This window comes from Falco peregrinus, chromosome 3 (genome assembly GCF_023634155.1).
Source record: "Falco peregrinus isolate bFalPer1 chromosome 3, bFalPer1.pri, whole genome shotgun sequence".
Taxonomy (NCBI): domain Eukaryota; kingdom Metazoa; phylum Chordata; class Aves; order Falconiformes; family Falconidae; genus Falco; species Falco peregrinus.
Genome location: NC_073723.1, coordinates 117,957,000 through 117,973,966, shown reverse-complemented (window position 1 = coordinate 117,973,966; position 16,967 = coordinate 117,957,000). Strand labels below are relative to the sequence as shown.

General features: G+C 44.5%; 1 protein-coding gene across 7 annotated transcripts in view; it reads left to right on the top strand.

The window, feature by feature from the left end:
* NFYC (nuclear transcription factor Y subunit gamma) overlaps nt 1–14,906 on the top strand; it is a 37,128-nt gene extending 22,222 nt beyond the window's left edge. For 6 of the 7 annotated variants that reach the window (XM_055799201.1, XM_055799205.1, XM_055799202.1 and 3 more), the window contains 8 exons: nt 146–217; nt 1,733–1,846; nt 4,219–4,314; nt 8,265–8,438; nt 8,757–8,915; nt 12,559–12,666; nt 13,415–13,474; nt 14,007–14,906. In XM_055799201.1, the coding sequence (XP_055655176.1) occupies nt 146–217; nt 1,733–1,846; nt 4,219–4,314; nt 8,265–8,438; nt 8,757–8,915; nt 12,559–12,666; nt 13,415–13,474; nt 14,007–14,126 (903 nt within the window). In that variant the 3' untranslated portion in view covers nt 14,127–14,906. The remainder of the gene's footprint in view (nt 1–145; nt 218–1,732; nt 1,847–4,218; nt 4,315–8,264; nt 8,439–8,756; nt 8,916–12,558; nt 12,667–13,414; nt 13,475–14,006) is intronic. The other variant, XM_055799207.1, reaches the window with a different exon arrangement.
* The last annotated feature ends 2,061 nt before the right edge of the window (nt 14,907–16,967 follow it).

Here is a 16,967-nt window from a genome sequence, read left to right as displayed (position 1 = left end):
GCCATACCTCAAAGAAAATAAGTCATTTTTGTCAATCTAATTTTAGGCAGTTCTAGATGACACAGGCTCCTTTTAACATTTCTTATCTTACCTTTGTTTTCAGTTAAGTATCAGTAAAGAGTCTCAAATGTGAATTTCTCTGCAGAAAGACTTCAGAGTTCAAGAACTCCCTTTGGCTCGTATTAAGAAGATAATGAAACTAGATGAAGATGTGAAGGTATGCTCACGGGATTTTTTTTAAGTATTTATGATCCTTTTGGTGGGTATTGTAGCTATAATTCCTTGCAATTCATTACTACTTGTTACCATTATTTATTATTGTTTCTAAAGCATATTTTAATGGTCACCTTGAAAGCAATATTAACTGGCCTTGTATAATTAAACTGAGCTGGGAAAGCAACATCACTTGGGACCTTTGAAGACTTGTGCAGTTTTGCTTTCTCCTGGTAAATACCAGCCTACTGTATAATTCTGGGGATTTCCTGGTTTTTCCAGGTCTTAACTGTCTTTTCTCATGTTTCCTCCTGTTTCTCTCGACTTTTCCTTTCACAAAACTGTAGGGTGATACCACTTCAATGTGTGCTGCACTGTTTCAAGTTTTTTTTGAAAAAAAACCCAGTAATTTAGGTGGATAACATGGCTTTGATACCAGTATTTGAGCTAAACATGTGACTGATGATGGTAACACGTGAACTGACTAATTAAAACTTACTGACATGAAAGGAAGGAAAGGGAGTCACCAGCAGGGTTTGACTCTTGTTTTTTTTAAGCTGGAAAACTGTCAAGACACTGAACTCCTAAGAGCAAAGGGAATGGTTTGCACTTTCTTCTTGTTTTTCTCAATGTGCCACCATCCTTCAGTTACGGCAACCTTTACCATTTAAATGAGATGCCGAACAAGGTGTGTGTTGCCTTCCAACACAAGGGAGCTATTCATTCAGCCTGGGGAGGGGACCAACCCAGGCTTCTGAGGTCCCAGTTCAGTGTCTGTGCCGAATTTTTGATGATGATGGGAAAGATGAGATTTTTTTTAGGGCAGGGAGGGAGGAAGTCTCTGGCCTGCCTGCAACATCATTTAGTAAGAAAGCTGTACTATTGAGTAAGCGTTACTGTTAAGCTAGCTAATAATAAAACTGCTTAATTTGAGTAAAACTTGAGTTAGATGCTTTTTAAGGAGAAAAAATTTGGTGAGGCAGAGTCTTTACTCAGACCTCCAAACCTCCTTTGTAATTTCAGTGTTCATTTCAAATTATATTGATGCTATAACTATAAAGTAAGGGCCAGGCTTTAAAATGAGCCATCAGTCTGTCCTCTTCAGTTTCCAAATGATTTATACACATGCCAAGCACTGCCAGCAGAAGCTGCTGGTTGACACCCTCTTGGTGACCGTGCCCTGATGCCATTTAGTGGCCTGCCATCGTCCAGCACGATATGAAATTGCATCTGACTAATCATGGCTTTCAAGACAAATTTTAGATGTTCAATACTCCTAATGCTGCGTTTAACGTGAGGCTGATAACTCTTTGGACCATCAGACCCATAGATACTCTGATGTGGGAATTTCCCTGCTGAAACAGTGCAAGCATTCAGCTTTGACTAACGTGATAAAGTTACTCTTGACTACCACTCTGCGGTATTAGGATACTAATGGTAAACTTTAAAAAAAAAAAAATAAATAAATAAAAAAAAATATATATATATATATATATATAAAATTTCAATGTAATTGCAGATGATTAGTGCAGAAGCTCCTGTGTTGTTCGCCAAGGCAGCTCAGATATTCATAACAGAATTGACTTTGCGAGCATGGATACACACAGAAGATAACAAGCGCAGGACTCTGCAGGTAATGGAGCTGCTCCTACCTACCCTTCAGCTGCTTCGCAAACTGTTTCCAACTCCTTGTTTCCATAATATGAGGCATGTTTTGTAGACAGTAACTTAGTACCTGTGTTTATCACTACAAACCCCTGTACAAAGCACAGCAGGCAGTGTAACTGTGCAACTGAAATGCTTTTTTGTCTTAATTTGTTTTTAAAAGAAGAACCAAACAACAACAAAGCCCAAAAAATCAAAGCTGCAGCTTTCAACTAATTGTAACCTGCTGCAACGGCTCAGGATAGCTGTAGCTGTTGGGCTTCTGGCTGATTTGTTTTTCAGTAGTAGTTCTAATGTAAGCTTGTAGATGTTAGTTTGTGTCAATTTATGTGTAGAGATGAAAACAAAAATACCCTCCTCCAGAACAGATTACTGTTTCTTCTGTTCAGGAATAGTAATTTTTTAGTGGTTCAAGAGGAAACTGTAACTCTTTAGGGTCTTTTATGGGAGGGAATAAGACAAAAGGCATTCACTTTTAGTCTTTTTATGTTGACCAGAACTACCTGAGACTATAATAACCACCAGTTCAGGCCCTCGGATCAGAGGTGAGAGATTGTGATATTTAAGACCGTGTCAGCTCTCCTGTTCTGTGGTGCAGAGATTGCTGTAGCATCAAGGAGACATGTCTGACCTCAATCCAAAGCTGCCCTATTGAGTGGGCATCCAGCCACTCGGTCCCCACTAAATTGCACGAATGCTATTCCCTTAACCCCGGGTTCAGTGCAGTTACTGAGAGAAGGGTGTATCTGATGCACATTCAATGAACAAGATGCTTCTGCAGTACAAGTGACAGCTCAGGCACGTCCTGTTAACAGTTTTCAAGCTTGGATGGATCCATTTATTTCAGGATCACACTTAAATCCTGGTCCTAATGTGTAAGACCTTGATGTCGCTCGGGTTTTCTTTCTGACTGCCTTGCCTTCCACCACAGCTGCCATCCTGGAACAGCTGCTCTCCGCATGGGCAGTGCAGCTGGAGAAATGCAGTCTGTGCGTAGCGAGTATTGGGGATGAAAATTTCGACTGGAGCGGTCTGACTTAGGGAAGTTTATTCCTGAGGAAATTGGATTGAACCCAATCTTCAGCATGAAGAATGAAATATGAGATACATCTGCTCAGTAAAAGTTTTCTTCCTGCTGAAGATACTTTTATAATATAGGCTGCCTGCAGAACAAAAGAAATGTCTCTCATGCTTTTTTTTGATTGTTGTTTGGCCATTAAATGCCAGGACAGCACAAGGTTTAGAAATGTCAGCTAGCCTGAAATGAGAGATTTGATAGTCTTTTAAATTTTACCTACTCATTAGGCAGTGTAGGCATCTTTGTCTGAAATCTTGTTCATATATATATATATGCTTTACAAATTTATTTTCAGCTAATGAGAATGAGACATTTAATAGCTTCTTGATGAGCCCTGCTTTTTAAGATGGCTTGCAAGAATTTAAAAATGACAGAGTACTTCCCCCCCCCCCCCTTTTTTTTTTATTAAGAAATTCAGCTTTTTTATCTTGGGGGTTGATTCGCATCTTAAGCAAATACATTTAAGTGATGACTTATTGCTGGGTAACTGTTTGTTCAGGTCTTTAATGCTTTGACCTAATGCTGTCCTTTAGATTTCTTTTTCAGGCAAGGTATAAAAGTAAAGTTACAAGCTGTAACTTACCTTGCCAGTTTTCCACTGAAGCTCGTTGGCTCTTGCACATCCTTTTTCTGATACATGTTTGGCCAGTTTGCTGAGTATATGTTTTAATCTTCATGCTTTCTTTTAACCATTTTGCCCTTCCACATGCTGAAGCTTGTTCTCTCAACACCTCTTGGGATTCCCCTGCCCTGCATAAGATCCTGTGATACTTTTTTTTCTTTTTATTTTTTTTTAATCCCATCCCCAACTCAATGGATTCTGCATATGTGTTGCTACTAATACATGGAGCACTCATCGTGGTCTTTCTGCCAAGTTTCTTTTCAGATATCTTTGGGATTTTTAAATTATTTTGGGATGAATTCCCCATTTTAACGTGCTAAAAGGCTTATGGCGGTTGTCGTGAGCCCTCTGTAGTGAATTTACAGCAGCGCTGTTGTGGAGAGCCTGATTAGGCCTGGTGGGTGAGTCGATGAGTGTAAAAGCCTGAGTTTGATAAGCACCTTCTTACTGCACATCTCAAAGGCCGCGCGCAGCACAGGACAGTGTTGGGACTGAAACAGAAGGGTTTGCCACCACCTGGCTTGACCGCTTGGGATCTGGAGAAGACACCCTCCCTGGACTCGATTAAAAAGCTCTAACTTCATTTATCCAGTGACAAAACAGACTTCTGAAGAATGGTTTTCTCTCTTTGTTGTTATAGAGGAATGACATTGCCATGGCAATTACAAAGTTTGATCAATTTGATTTTCTTATCGATATTGTTCCAAGAGATGAACTGAAACCTCCAAAGCGGCAGGTGAGACACAAAAATGATTGCCTTGTTGTCTGTCCTTTCCTGGGTGTGATTTCAGTCTCTTAATTAAAAGGGAGTTGATAAAGGAATACTGAATCAGATTTAAACATGAGGTTTGTGCCTCTCTCCTTGACATATTTGTTTACGGTAGTTTTCAGGTTCATCATTCTTAATCATTTTATGGAAATAGAGCTTGAGTGGAAGTTTACAGAAGGCTGACTTGGGGTTTTACTTAAGTGACAAAAACTACTAACTAGTTCTGATGCCAGATGTTGCCAGTGTTAAAAAAATGTGGGAGTGTGCTGAGTCCTCATCCTTTGGCTTGTAAAGGGAGAAACAGGCTTCTTCGCCTAAAGTACCACCTCCTGCATCCTTTGGGGCAGTCGTTGCTACTGTAAACATCCTTGACTGGAAGCTGTAAGGTGCTAGAAGGAGCTTTCAGTCGGATGTTTACAGCAGGAGGCTGCTGCGGTCATCTGAGTGTAAGATCTCTGAAACTTAGGGGCCCTTGTGTTTTACAAAGCCCTTGTTTCCCTCCAGGTTTGAGGCGATGCTGAAAATGCAGTGAGGTGGGGTTGAAGCTCAATCTTGCCACTTCAAATGTACAAAGAAACAGCTCCTGGTAGATGTAATTCATCTCCTCCTGAAAGCTTGGTGTTCTGCTCCTGAAAGTTCACCAGTTCAGTTATTACACGTCTCTCTTCGTTACAAGTTGTCTGATTAGATGGTTGGGCTAGCATCAGTACACCTCTCCTAGGGAACGGCTCCGTCTGGACAGTGCTGCACCTTGTTCAGCAACTCCTGGAATCGCTGCCCAGCACTCAACTGGAGCAATTTCTTCTGAACAGTAAATGCAAAAATTCAAAAAAATGTTCTAATAATTCCTTCAACTGGCTTTCTGATCCTGTTGAAGGTTTGCAATGTAGTTAGCCTTTGAAAAAAACCCAAGGTTAAAATAGCTTCTCTAGCGAGTGCTACTGGAGAGGCTGGCGTGCTGTAAAACATCTTTCTGGCAAATGCTTTACTTGGAATTTTTTCTTTGATGTGTTTTTTTGTATTCCAATATAAATTCTGGATAACATGCAAAAAGATACCTGCTCTGAGTGTAGAGACCAGCGTTTCCACTGGGGACTTGGATTTTGGGAGTTGCTGGTTTACTTCTTGTCATGAAGTCCTTGTGCTACTGAAGTGATGGCCAAAGGGAGGAAACTTCACCCTTCATGATGATGTCCTGAGTTGAGTTTAACCTCATGTTCTGATTTCCAGAAGCAGCGTGACTCTGGTAAATGAGGAGAATACCTTTCTGTGCCACAATATGTGCAGGAGAGTCCATTCCGCTGCCGCAGTCAGCTGCGGTTATAATTAGTAGCATCCCAAGGCTTCATTACATGTGTGCTGGCAACTCTTGTCTTCTGTACACGTAGTGAGCGTCACACGTAGGAGCATGGCACAGCTCCTTCACCGAGTTCCCCGCTTTATCCCTGCGGCAGTGCGGCAGAGGCAATTTATCCAAAGATCGTTGGTTGGGTATTAAAGAAAAAGACAAAGTCGCAGCCTGCACAGCCGCTCTCGGTGCTTTGCTTAACTGGGGGAAAGAAAACCCACGTTCAGTTTATTCAGCTGAGTAAGCTGGCTGCAGCCTGGAGTAACACAGGTTAATTCTGGCATTGCAAACTCAGTTCTTTCTCCTTTAGGTGCCTCATTCAGTTATTCTGCTCTGTAGTCCTATTTTTAGTAGTACTCCATGTTTGGGAGGGAGAACATTGCCCATATCTTTTCCTTGCCGGAGACTTTTGTTTCGCATCAGAATGTTCTGATTACAGAACATTCAAGTTCTATAATCAAACGAACACCCAAAGTGTTTTAGTAGCGTGTTAGAAGCGTATAGGTTGCCAGATTAACGTGTCGTGATGATAGATCGCGCCAGAGCTGTGTCTTTTGCATTGCACAGCATCAGCAGTGGAACCCTGTTGGGGTTTGGTTTGAAACAGGCTTTAGAGATCTGTCTCACGCTGGTACATCCGCTGCCTGTGAAAACTGCTGAATCACTAGAAATAACTTCTCAGGGCAAGAGAAGTTTAATGGAGAAAGAGCTGCGCGGTACAAATGCAGGTTAGGACTCTGCAGTGGAAAACACAACGGTGTTGAAAAGTGGCTGCCTACGGGCTGACAGCCGGCACTTTTTGGCCTGGGTTACAATCTGTGTTTTATCTCTACCACAGAAAAGACTGTTTGACAAGTTAGCGTTCATTCCGTGGAAGAGCTGGGAACGAAACTATGACTGTTATGTTGCTCTGGTAACTAATGCCATGGCTTGAAAATAAAAGATGGCAAGTGATGTGGTATAACATCGTTCAAGCAGATTTGGATTTAAAACCATTTTTGCCTGTAGCGAATGCAACTTAACCTGGAACAGATACTTACAGAAGTACTCAGTTGCCTTAATTGTTTCAGGATTCAGCTAGGATTTGAGGCTTGGAATGCTCTAGAAATAATGTATCTGAAGATGGGGCTTTATAGCAACAGCCACAGCTCTTCTATGCATGCAGTTTTGTGGTTGACAGGAGCCATGCCCTGTTGAATATATATTTTAAATTTGTTATTAATCCTGCCCCCAAAGGATTTGATGAAGTGAGTGGGAATAATCAGTGAACTACCATATGTAGGCAGTGTTTGATTGCAGTGGTTTGCAGTACCGTGGGATAGTGCTAATGTTTGCTCTGAGAGCCAGGCTTAGAAGTTGCTTCTTGATTACAGCCAACTGTGAACAGCTTAATCTTTGGGGGGGCAATTTTCTGGTAGGCTATTGAGGAACCTCCCAATAGTAAGCCTCTTCCTTAGCTGCTGTCCACCCGAGAGACTAGCATCTAAGCGAACGGGCTCATTTACTCAAGCCTGATGCTCATCTAGACAGCATATGTTGATCTCGTTTAATGTGAATTCTTCTTTTCCTATCCAGTTGGATATACTGAAGGTAATCTGTGAGCAAGTCACATTTAATGCAGGGGAGTCAAGCAGACAGACTCATGTAAGTGAGAATCTACCATGTTGTAGCACGTGTAAACATCCTACACTCTCAGCTGTGAACTCGAGGTGGCTGGGAGAGGATTGTTTACGCCTTCTGCCATGGAGTGAACGTCTGGTGAGCTGCGTCTTCCATAAAGTGCAAGATCCAACTGCTCCTCTAGAGAACTGGGGAATTTTGATTCTTGAGCGTTAACGGCTTGCCACTTAACATAATCTCATAAAATCTACTTCTTTGCCTAAAATATCGTTAATCATAAGGGGCTTTTCTCTCCTAAAGACTTGCTTAGATAAAAGAGAACAGCAGTGTTACAGCCTGTGCTTCTGACAGTGAGCTAGAGCAGAGCCTTTTGTTTCTTCACGCTGTAGAGTTATTCCTGCTACCAGCAGAGTCAGGCTGTTAAGCCATGACACAAGATGAAATTGTTACCGTTCTGGAAAAGCTGGATTTAGAGAAATAAATAAAGGCATGACAGTACGCGTCAAATCCATGACTTTTATTCCCAGGGGTTTAACATTGGAGCTAGACTGAGATTCATTTTGGGCACCTGGGCCACGGAGAGGGTTTTGTTGACAGATGAGGCTTTGTAAGTCTTCCTGGTGCATTTGCAATTCACTCCGTGTTAAGATAACTGGTGAGGATGGAATTTACTGATGAGGAGTTGCGTAGATTTCACCTACGGGAATTTTATCCATTTGCTTCTCATAATGCAATGGGTGACTACATTATTATACATAAGGTATTAGAAATGGTTTTGATTTCCATATAGCTGAATAAATGAGGAAACTCTTTTTGATTTATCATTTCAGGTTTACTTAGTTAATACCTCATTTGTAACAGTTTAAAGATCCTTTCCCATGGAGCATGCTTATGGGGGGGATGTTGATCTGTTCCCTCCCCGTTTACCTGTCTCTTACCTGTGCTGCAGGAGGAGGTGCGTCAGGCTGTGACCCCAGCGGAGCCCGTCCAGTATTATTTCACGCTGGCTCAGCAGCCTGCTGCAGTGCAGGTTCAGGGCCAACAGCAAGGCCAACAGACCACCACGTCTACAACTACCATCCAGCCAGGACAGATCATCATCGCCCAGCCTCAGCAAGGGCAGGTGAGGGATGAGCAGCGTTGGTTTTGCAGTTCAGTGGAGCCAGTGAAACCCTCTGCTTGCCCGTATATTGTGACATCCTGTTCTCACTGCTCAGAACAGTCTATAATAGTATAGAAAAGTGTTTTCTGGTCACGACCAGGTGTTCAGATGCCTTAGTAACAAGGGTTATCTAGGTCCTGGGTTCCCTCCGTGGTGGTTTAAGCATCAGCAAGTAACAGTGGGTCTGGGAAGCAGTCTGTCTATTACAGTGTCTGTGTCTTGTGGCTGTTTCCCCTGTGTTCAGTCCTTGCTTCGTCCTTATCCCCGTTTTGATTGCAGACCACCCCTGTGACGATGCAGGTTGGAGAAGGCCAGCAGGTCCAGATAGTGCAGGCTCAGCCGCAAGGACAGACCCAGCAGGCTCAGAGTGGAACTGGGCAGACCATGCAAGTCATGCAGCAGATCATCACCAATACAGGAGAAATCCAGCAAATACCGGTAAGATTTTGCCAGTAGAAATGTGCAACAGTCTTGTGAGCAAACTCTCCACTGGTGTTCTGGCATGAGACTGTATATGTATGCTTTTTTAACTGTAAGAGGAGGTTTTGGATTGAGTGGTGTGTTTCGTGCACTTAGAGAGAAAAACTAACCAGGTGTGACACAAAGGGGGAAATAAATCTAACCCATCTAGTGCAGACTGATTGCCCACCCCCAACACTTTCCCCTGAGTGAAAGACTTAGGAAGCAATAAATAAAATATTTCCTGGATAAACCTTAGTTCTTTACTTCAGCATGGTTTCAATAAAGCATAATTAACTTCTTTTGCCTTTACTTGGTTCTGCCTCTGCAATCTGAAGTCATGACCTGGCAGTCTGAGTGGGAAAGGTGCCATCTGTGAGTTATTAATAAACTTTCATGTTATAAGAAGTATTTCTGCAAAATACTTCGAGCTGGTTGGAGGAATGGTTTTGCAGAACCAGAAAATAATCTTCTTGCTTTCACGTCAGTGTAGACCTGCTGTGGCCTTAAGAATGGGATTTTGAGTACCCAGCATCAGCAGTAACATTCTGGCACGTGTCCTAGGTAAACATGTGGGGCAAAAAAATGTCACGGTTCCCCCCCCCCCCCCCGACTCTGTGACTTAGGATCACAACAAAGTTGGGTCTTTTGGTTCCCATCTGGAAAATTTCACACCTCTTAAAGAAAAGAAAAAGAATCTGTCTGTCCAGTTCTGTGTACTTAACCAGCAACCCAAAGGTCAGACCAAGTGACCAAGACAAGTATTTCACTTTGTCTTTGATTTCAGTTATTAAGAACTGCACCCACAGCTGTGGCAAAACTGATCTTTCACACAAGTTTCACTTTTCAAGATTTGCTAAGTTTCCCCCCTGTACCTCTGGCAAATGTTCATGCTTTGACACAGCATCTTGAGAAAGGTTTGAATTGTGGGTGCTGCCAGATTTTTCCAACTCGCTTCCAAATTCTTTTCATCTCTTAAGTCTTCAGCTGCTTCCTAACTGCTTGGCTTAAGGTGTTGGTCAGAAAGGAAGTTAATTGCTTGCCAGATATGGTGGTCTACTACAAACAAACTTTTTTCTTCTGTGCATTCTCCAGTACCTTTCTTTTACTTTTTTTTTTTTTTTTTTTTTCTGCCTTTCATTATGAAAGTCTCTGCAAGATACTTGTTCTTCAAAGCATTTTGGAAGGAGATCTCCACCTCCAGCCTCAGTGAATCCATTGCAACAGTACTGAATGTTGCAGCATCCTCCTTTGGCGCAGCAATAAAAGAACAGCTCAGACTTGTTTTCCAGTTGTCTCCAGTGAGTGCTGTAACTCCCTACAAGGAGGGGGCTTGGAGATTTGCTAGGAGAAAGAATTCTTTATCAAGTAGCTGTGAGGAGGCCATAACCTTCTGCAGAAAGCGACTGTTCTCCACGTAGGTTGATCCTGTTGCAAGTGGTCTCGTGTTCTAGGAATGTGAGACTGGAGACTTTTTAATTAGCGTCTGGTTTTGGCCAAGCATATGCTTCTACCTTCCTCTTGCCTGGGAGCATCTAAGAACAGGTAGTTGTGACTGGTCCTCAGAAACTTCTTGTGCTGCAGATGTGAGATGGAAACTGCCAAGTGCCAGAGTGACATCTTTAGCTTTTGGGAGCACTTGAGTCTCTCATAATTGTAAGACCACAAAACAGAGCAACTTAGGAGCAGTGCTTTAATGAAATACTCACAACTTGCACTTCTCTACCTAGCAGAGATACCGTTCTGACTGTAATTAAGTGGATTCTTAATCACAGCATGCTGAAGAGTCACAGTTTGTGCTGAAGGAAGCATCTTTCCCCTTGCTCATTTTCAGCAAGCAAAGTAAAATAGAACATGGAGCTTGCTGCGAGAGCTTTTTAGTGCTGTAACCTGGAAAGCACTTTTTGGTTTCACAGAATTGCAGTCCTTTGTCGTCTTCAGTGCTGTTGTCCGTTCTGCTCTTCTTTCTGCTGTGCTTTTCTTATTTTTCACCTTGAGTTTCTTTTTTCTCTTGGTATGGTTAGTGCTGTCTTCTGGTAGTTCCTTTTCACTCTGGTATTTGTTAGGGTTCAGCGAGGAATCTTTCATAACACAAATGTGACAGTTGGAAACACTCTCACGAAACTGGTAGTGCCTCTGGCGATTGCAGGAGTGTTGAAAAAATCTTACTAATGTGCTCTGCTGGTTTTCCACGTGCTCCTGATACTGCGTGTACTTCTCTGCTACGATTTACCATTTGCTCTAGGACCTGTGGAAAGCCGACTTACATTTTTATAAATGGAGAAAAATTGGAAGCATATACATCAATTAAATGGTAATCACTCATTTGCCCACATTAATTCCGTGTTAAATTTAATCTGTGTCTTAGCTGGACTTCATTAGGCAGGTTCTTTGGAGCTTACTCTCATTTCTGGAAGACCGCTCTTTCTAAATCGCTTTGGCCTATTCAGTTAGTAGTGTAGTTGCAATCTAAGCAGGCAGCCCCCAGCATGGAAAACGTGATCTGTCGGCAGATCTCTGTGCAGAAACAAATTCTTTATTGAAATGTTTATGCTCATGTGGAGTTTATTTGCTCTTGAAATAATATTGGAGCTTATAGACACAGCTGGTGAAGTCAGCAGCGTTTGTGTAGATGCCAAAACCATGTTCTAGGCACTTGAACCTGTGTCAGCGAGCAGTTTTTAAAGTGTTTTCTATGTCCTTCTTTCCCCTTTTGAAAAAGAGGAAAACTCAGAAACATTTTTTGTATATAATTAACCTTAAGACGGTGAATCTAAATGGTCTAAAGTTAAATAACACATAATGAAAAAATTCAGCAGTAGTATCAATCATACTGTGACCTTTTTATTGCTTCTGGGGTGTATATTAGCAGTATTAGCTGTTTGCATCGCAGGTTACGATGGTGACGTTGTCTTCATATCCCACACCCCCAAGCATCTAACCTTGCAAGCTCAAGGCTGTACAAAAGAAATTTACATTTCAATGTTATACACAGAAGTATTGACCTTTTATTTATATAAATTTATTTATTTATATAAATATAATTATATTTAATTATCGGCCTTTGCCAGGTGGGGGTTGACATATATTGGCAGAGAGTTGCACTGTAAGCCTCCAAATATATCCTTGGGTTTTGCCATCTCTGCCGGCTTTATTTATGTGAAAATTTCCCATATATTCTTTAATATTTTTTGGCACGCTCTAATGGCAGTGTCGTTACGTGTGGCTAGCTCGTAACAATTTTCTTTATGTGAAATGATAGATCAAAGTAGTAACTTGATGCTTGTAACCAAACGGAAAAATAAGCATTCTCAAAGCTCTCTGAAATTTAGCAATTAATACGCTTTAGCTACTAACTGACCACTCCCGTTCTGGAGAAAGGAGTAATGTTGTGCTTCCTCGGGGTTTTACTTCAAGAACCTACAGGAGTTCTGTGGACTTCATTCTTGCTTTGGCAGGGTCTGTGGTAGTTACTCATCTAAACTGTGAATCAACTGAAGCTTCCCGGTGTCATCTATTACTCCGGCTTCGGTTATGGAAATAAAGAAGGCAAGTTTGTGTGTTTCAGGTTACACAGTTACCTGTTTAATTTTCTTTCCCTGCCCCCTCCACTTGTCTCCAGGTTCAGTTGAATGCTGGCCAGCTGCAGTATATCCGCTTAGCCCAACCTGTGTCAGGCACCCAGGTAGTCCAGGGGCAGATCCAGACGCTTGCAACCAATGCACAGCAGGTATGCACTATAACAGCAGGGCCGACATGAACCGGTAAAGTGTTGTTCCCTAGCTCCTGAAACTGCAAATTCCAGTCGAATTTACCAACTCTTGGGCTAGGATTCCTGCATTTCTTTTCTTCCTGTTGCTTTCATCGGAATAATAAAGCAAGGAGCATAGCGGAAGCCTCCTTTACCTATACATGAAAGGTGCATGCATATATGTACGCGTGTGTGTGTGTGTCACTGTATAAAGCTCATGCTGCTTCTGAGCTGATTGCAGGTAAAACTTCGGTTCATCAACCTTCTCTTTACTTCTGCTCCTTCTGGCTGGGTGAGGGAGGAGCAGCCGTGCAACCTCTCAGGAAAGCTATTGCAGAGGTGAAACATCAAGACCAGCGTTGCTGCCAGCAGGTTGTCTCATGTTCTTGTTGAGACTGGTCGCTAAGGGATTCTTCTCTGCCTTCAGAGGATAGGAAGGCTGCTGCTTTTCTGTGATCCTGGAGGCCGCCTTCTCCTCGTGAAAAGTCAGAGAGGACAGGCTTGTGTTTGGTTTGGAACAACTGAACCCCATGTCCTTTGTTCTTGACTCACGGTTAGCACCAGCATGGCTGCGGGCTGGCGGCATAAGCCATGTCTTACCACGTGGTGGGATAATGAAGCTTGAAAGAGTCTAAAAGCTCTTGAAAGGCAGCAGCAGAATGTTGTTAGTGGGGTTCTGACCCTCTGCGAAGTGCTGGCAGTGACCATCCTTCTCTTATCCTTCTAGATAACGCAGACAGAAGTCCAGCAAGGGCAGCAGCAGTTCAGCCAGTTCACAGACGGGCAGGTAAGAACTTGGGGTTCGGTGGTGCTGCGTCCCCTTGAAGTCAAGGACTGGAAGGACTGGCCTGAAGGCTTGCGTGTTCTGGAAAATTGGCTTCTCACAATAAAGCCCCCTCTTCTGCTAGCAAACCTGGGAGCAGAACAAGTGAATGCTGTGCCAATCTTAATTCAGGTGGATTCTTTGTGTTCTGCTGCCTTTGCTCCAAATTAGTCCAGTCCCCTGCACTCTGCACTCCCTGTTGAGGAATAAAGGTCTTAACATCTAGTTATTGATGGCTGTGTAAGTAGCCTGAGCTCCATCTGGGCATCAGAAACCTGTAACTTTGTTAGGATTTACTGCAAATGTCCAGAGGCAATTTGTGGTCTGGGTGGTTTTTTTGGCGGGGGGGTGGACACGACAGATTTTACTCTGACCTGCGAGTTGCTGTTAATGCTGCCACTGAACTTCTGGGTTAATGCACAGCGTTGCGCTCAGAGGGAGCTGGTGCTGGCTGCGATGAGAACTGACAGTTGTTTCTTTCCCCTGTCTCTGCCAGCAACTTTATCAGATCCAGCAAGTGACCATGCCTGCAGGCCAGGACATCACCCAGCCCATGTTCATTCAGTCCACCAACCAAACCTCAGATGGCCAAGCCACACAAGTGACAGGAGACTGAACAGGGACGTTGTAGCGAGTCTTCCCTCTGCGTGGAAGCGAACACGTACCAGCTTGACGCTTGCCATACCAACCTGGTCTGATGAATACATCTGCTTCTGTGTATCTGTACTTGATATTAAGCCTATAGTAGGCTGCAATCTCTGGTGCACTATACACCTTCCTCTGGTGGGTATGAGAGAATATCCAACAGACACTGACAATAATGCAATATTTTTATTTTTATTTTTAGAAATCAAGATTTCGGTATATTCAGCTGCCTGTTCAGACCCATAAAGCTGAAAGAGAACTAATCAAAAGGAATTTGTAGCATCTCATTGAACAACGTGTAAAATATTTTTACCTAGTACAATTATTGAAGGGTGCTGCATCTGGTTTGTTGTAAGAGCTTTATTCCTGGTATTCTGTTTGTAATTTTTCCTCTGAATAGAGCTAGATTCAGTCCTCCCATCTCAGTGGTTTGTTAGGTAGGGGTGTATGGGGGGCATGTGTGTGTTAGATTTTCCTCTCCTGCCTCCTTTTTTGGTAAGCATTGGCTGTATGCAGCTTGAGGGCAGGGAGTAGGGGAGGAGTAATTAAAGTGAAAACAAAAAAAAACATTCCTTGTATCATGACTGTATTTTCTAAGGGCAAAAGATTCTTTAATTTGGCCTGGTTTATTCCAGAAACACTAATGGAAGTCTGGACAAAACCCAGCCCTGCTGTTAACTGTTGTACTAGCTTCAGGCAATGCATGTAATATAAGCTTCATAAAGTGAAATAAATTTCCTTTTTAAGATAATGTGTGTGCTTTCTTTGAGATCCAGTGCCTGGTGTCAACCTGTCAAGCAAGGAGCGTCCTGAATCCCTGGAGAATAGTACACCTGAAGTAGTGAAACTAGCGCCAGGGTGTAAGGGTGGCCTGGAGAAGGGGGTGGACAAGGGTCGGTGACATGGGTGGTTAAGATGTCCTACAGGGATTAATTCCACAGAGCACAGCCCTTCAGCGGTGGGTACCTGTACAGTGGGTACCTGCAGCTTCCACGTGATGTCCAGCTGAATCGGCCAGGAGGAGTTTGGGGCAGGTTTGAGCAAACTCCAGAGGTCAGGTTTAATGCAACACGCCGCAGGGATCCCGGCAGTGTTAAGCCCGGTTTAGGGCTTAGCTAAAAGTGGGGTGCAAGTTTGTAACAGAACCTTTGTGCATCCAACGTCGAGCCGTCTGACATAGTTGGCGTTTTGTCCAGGAGAGGCTCCGTGCCTTTGTGCAGTGCTTGGCAGAGCTGGGAGACAGCGCCGGGGCCGGGGCCAGCGCTGGCACTTGCTTTGCGCTGGCAGGAACGTGGCGTTTGCCGCGGTTTTGCAACGAGGAGAGGCTTGGCCATTCCTGCACGTGGCGTGGAACCCGGTGCCCAGGTGCCGGCTGCTTCACCCCTGGAAGTGCTTTCCCTGGCAGCATCCTGCCCGGCCATGCAGGATGCAGGCGCGAAGCTGGCCCTGGTGCGGGGAGCTGCTGCTGGGGAAGGAAAACGCTGCCTCAGCACTTGGCTGGTGCAAGCTGCTAAATGAGGGCATGGTTGTTCCAGTCAGGCAAGGGAGCTTGCTGCATTACCTGCGTCTCCTGGGCTACATAAATGTCAATTTTCTCCTTTTTTTAAAATTTTCCCCATCCTGTAGTTCCTGGGAGCCAGCAGTGTCCTGCAGCGGCACTGCAGCCCAGCACCTTCCCAAGCATCACCCCCGTGGTACCACAGCCTCGTGCGTAAGTAGCCTGGAACATCAAAACCCACCAAATCACTTTGTTAGGATTTAGCAGCACGTGGTTAGCAGCCGTTTGTGGGTTGGGTTGTTTTTTGAAGGGGGGGCGGATTTTACTTGGACCTGTGAGTTGCTGGTAACGCCACCAGGAAAGTTGTGGAGTTAATGGGCGGCGTGGGGCTGGGTGGGAGCTGGGGTTGGGTGCGATGGGAACGCACGCTTGTTTCTTTCTCCCACTGCTGTCTCTGCCAGCAGCTCTACCCACCCAGCAAGCGGCCGTGCCTGCGGGCATTGCCCAGCCCTTGTGGCTGCAGCCCACCGGCCCGGGGCGGGGGTCCTTGGCAGGGCTGGGGATGTGCTCTGGAGCAGCATCTCCTCCCTTGCAGGGAAAAGGTGGAAGTGGCGGAGGGGAAAAAGAACCTCGTGGCGGGGAAAAGCACCTTGCGGGGAAAAAACACTTTGCGTGGAAGGTGGGAGCGGCCACGAGAGGGCGCCCGTGGGCGGTACTGCCCGGGGAGGGCTGGGGGGGGGGGATACCCCGGAGGAGCGCGGGGCCACCGAGGCTCCGACCCTCGCTGCCCCCTGCCCAAGCTGCCGTCGGTGCCAGCAGCTGGGTCCCACCCGAGCCGAGGTGCTGTGGCCGGTGCTGGTGCTTCCCACCCGCCCTCAGCAGCACGGCGGGAAGGGATGCGCTGCCTCCCCCGCAGCTCGGTGGCCGAAGCGGCGTTTTTCCTTGCGCCGAGGAGCGGAGCTGGGGAATTGGCTCGGAAGGATGGAGAGAGACGTGCCGGCTCCTGGAATCGGGAGCAGGGGTAGCAAGCCAGGCTTTTCTGAAGGAAAGCTCTTTACCCAAAGCAGTTGTGTTTGCTTGAAATAGTTTAAATTTGAATGGGAATAAATTGCTTAAAAGACAGAAAATAGGAGGAACACGTGGGATGCTGCTCCTGAAAGGAGTTTCCAGCAAAAGCCTCTGTCGAAGGGGAAGCTGGTTTCGCCACGCTCGCTGTTGTCTTGATGGTCGCCCAAAGCCTGATCTCATCCGGGAGTGTGGGAACGTAACAGACATTAATACTGAAGCTGATTGTGTTAATATTTAACTAATAAT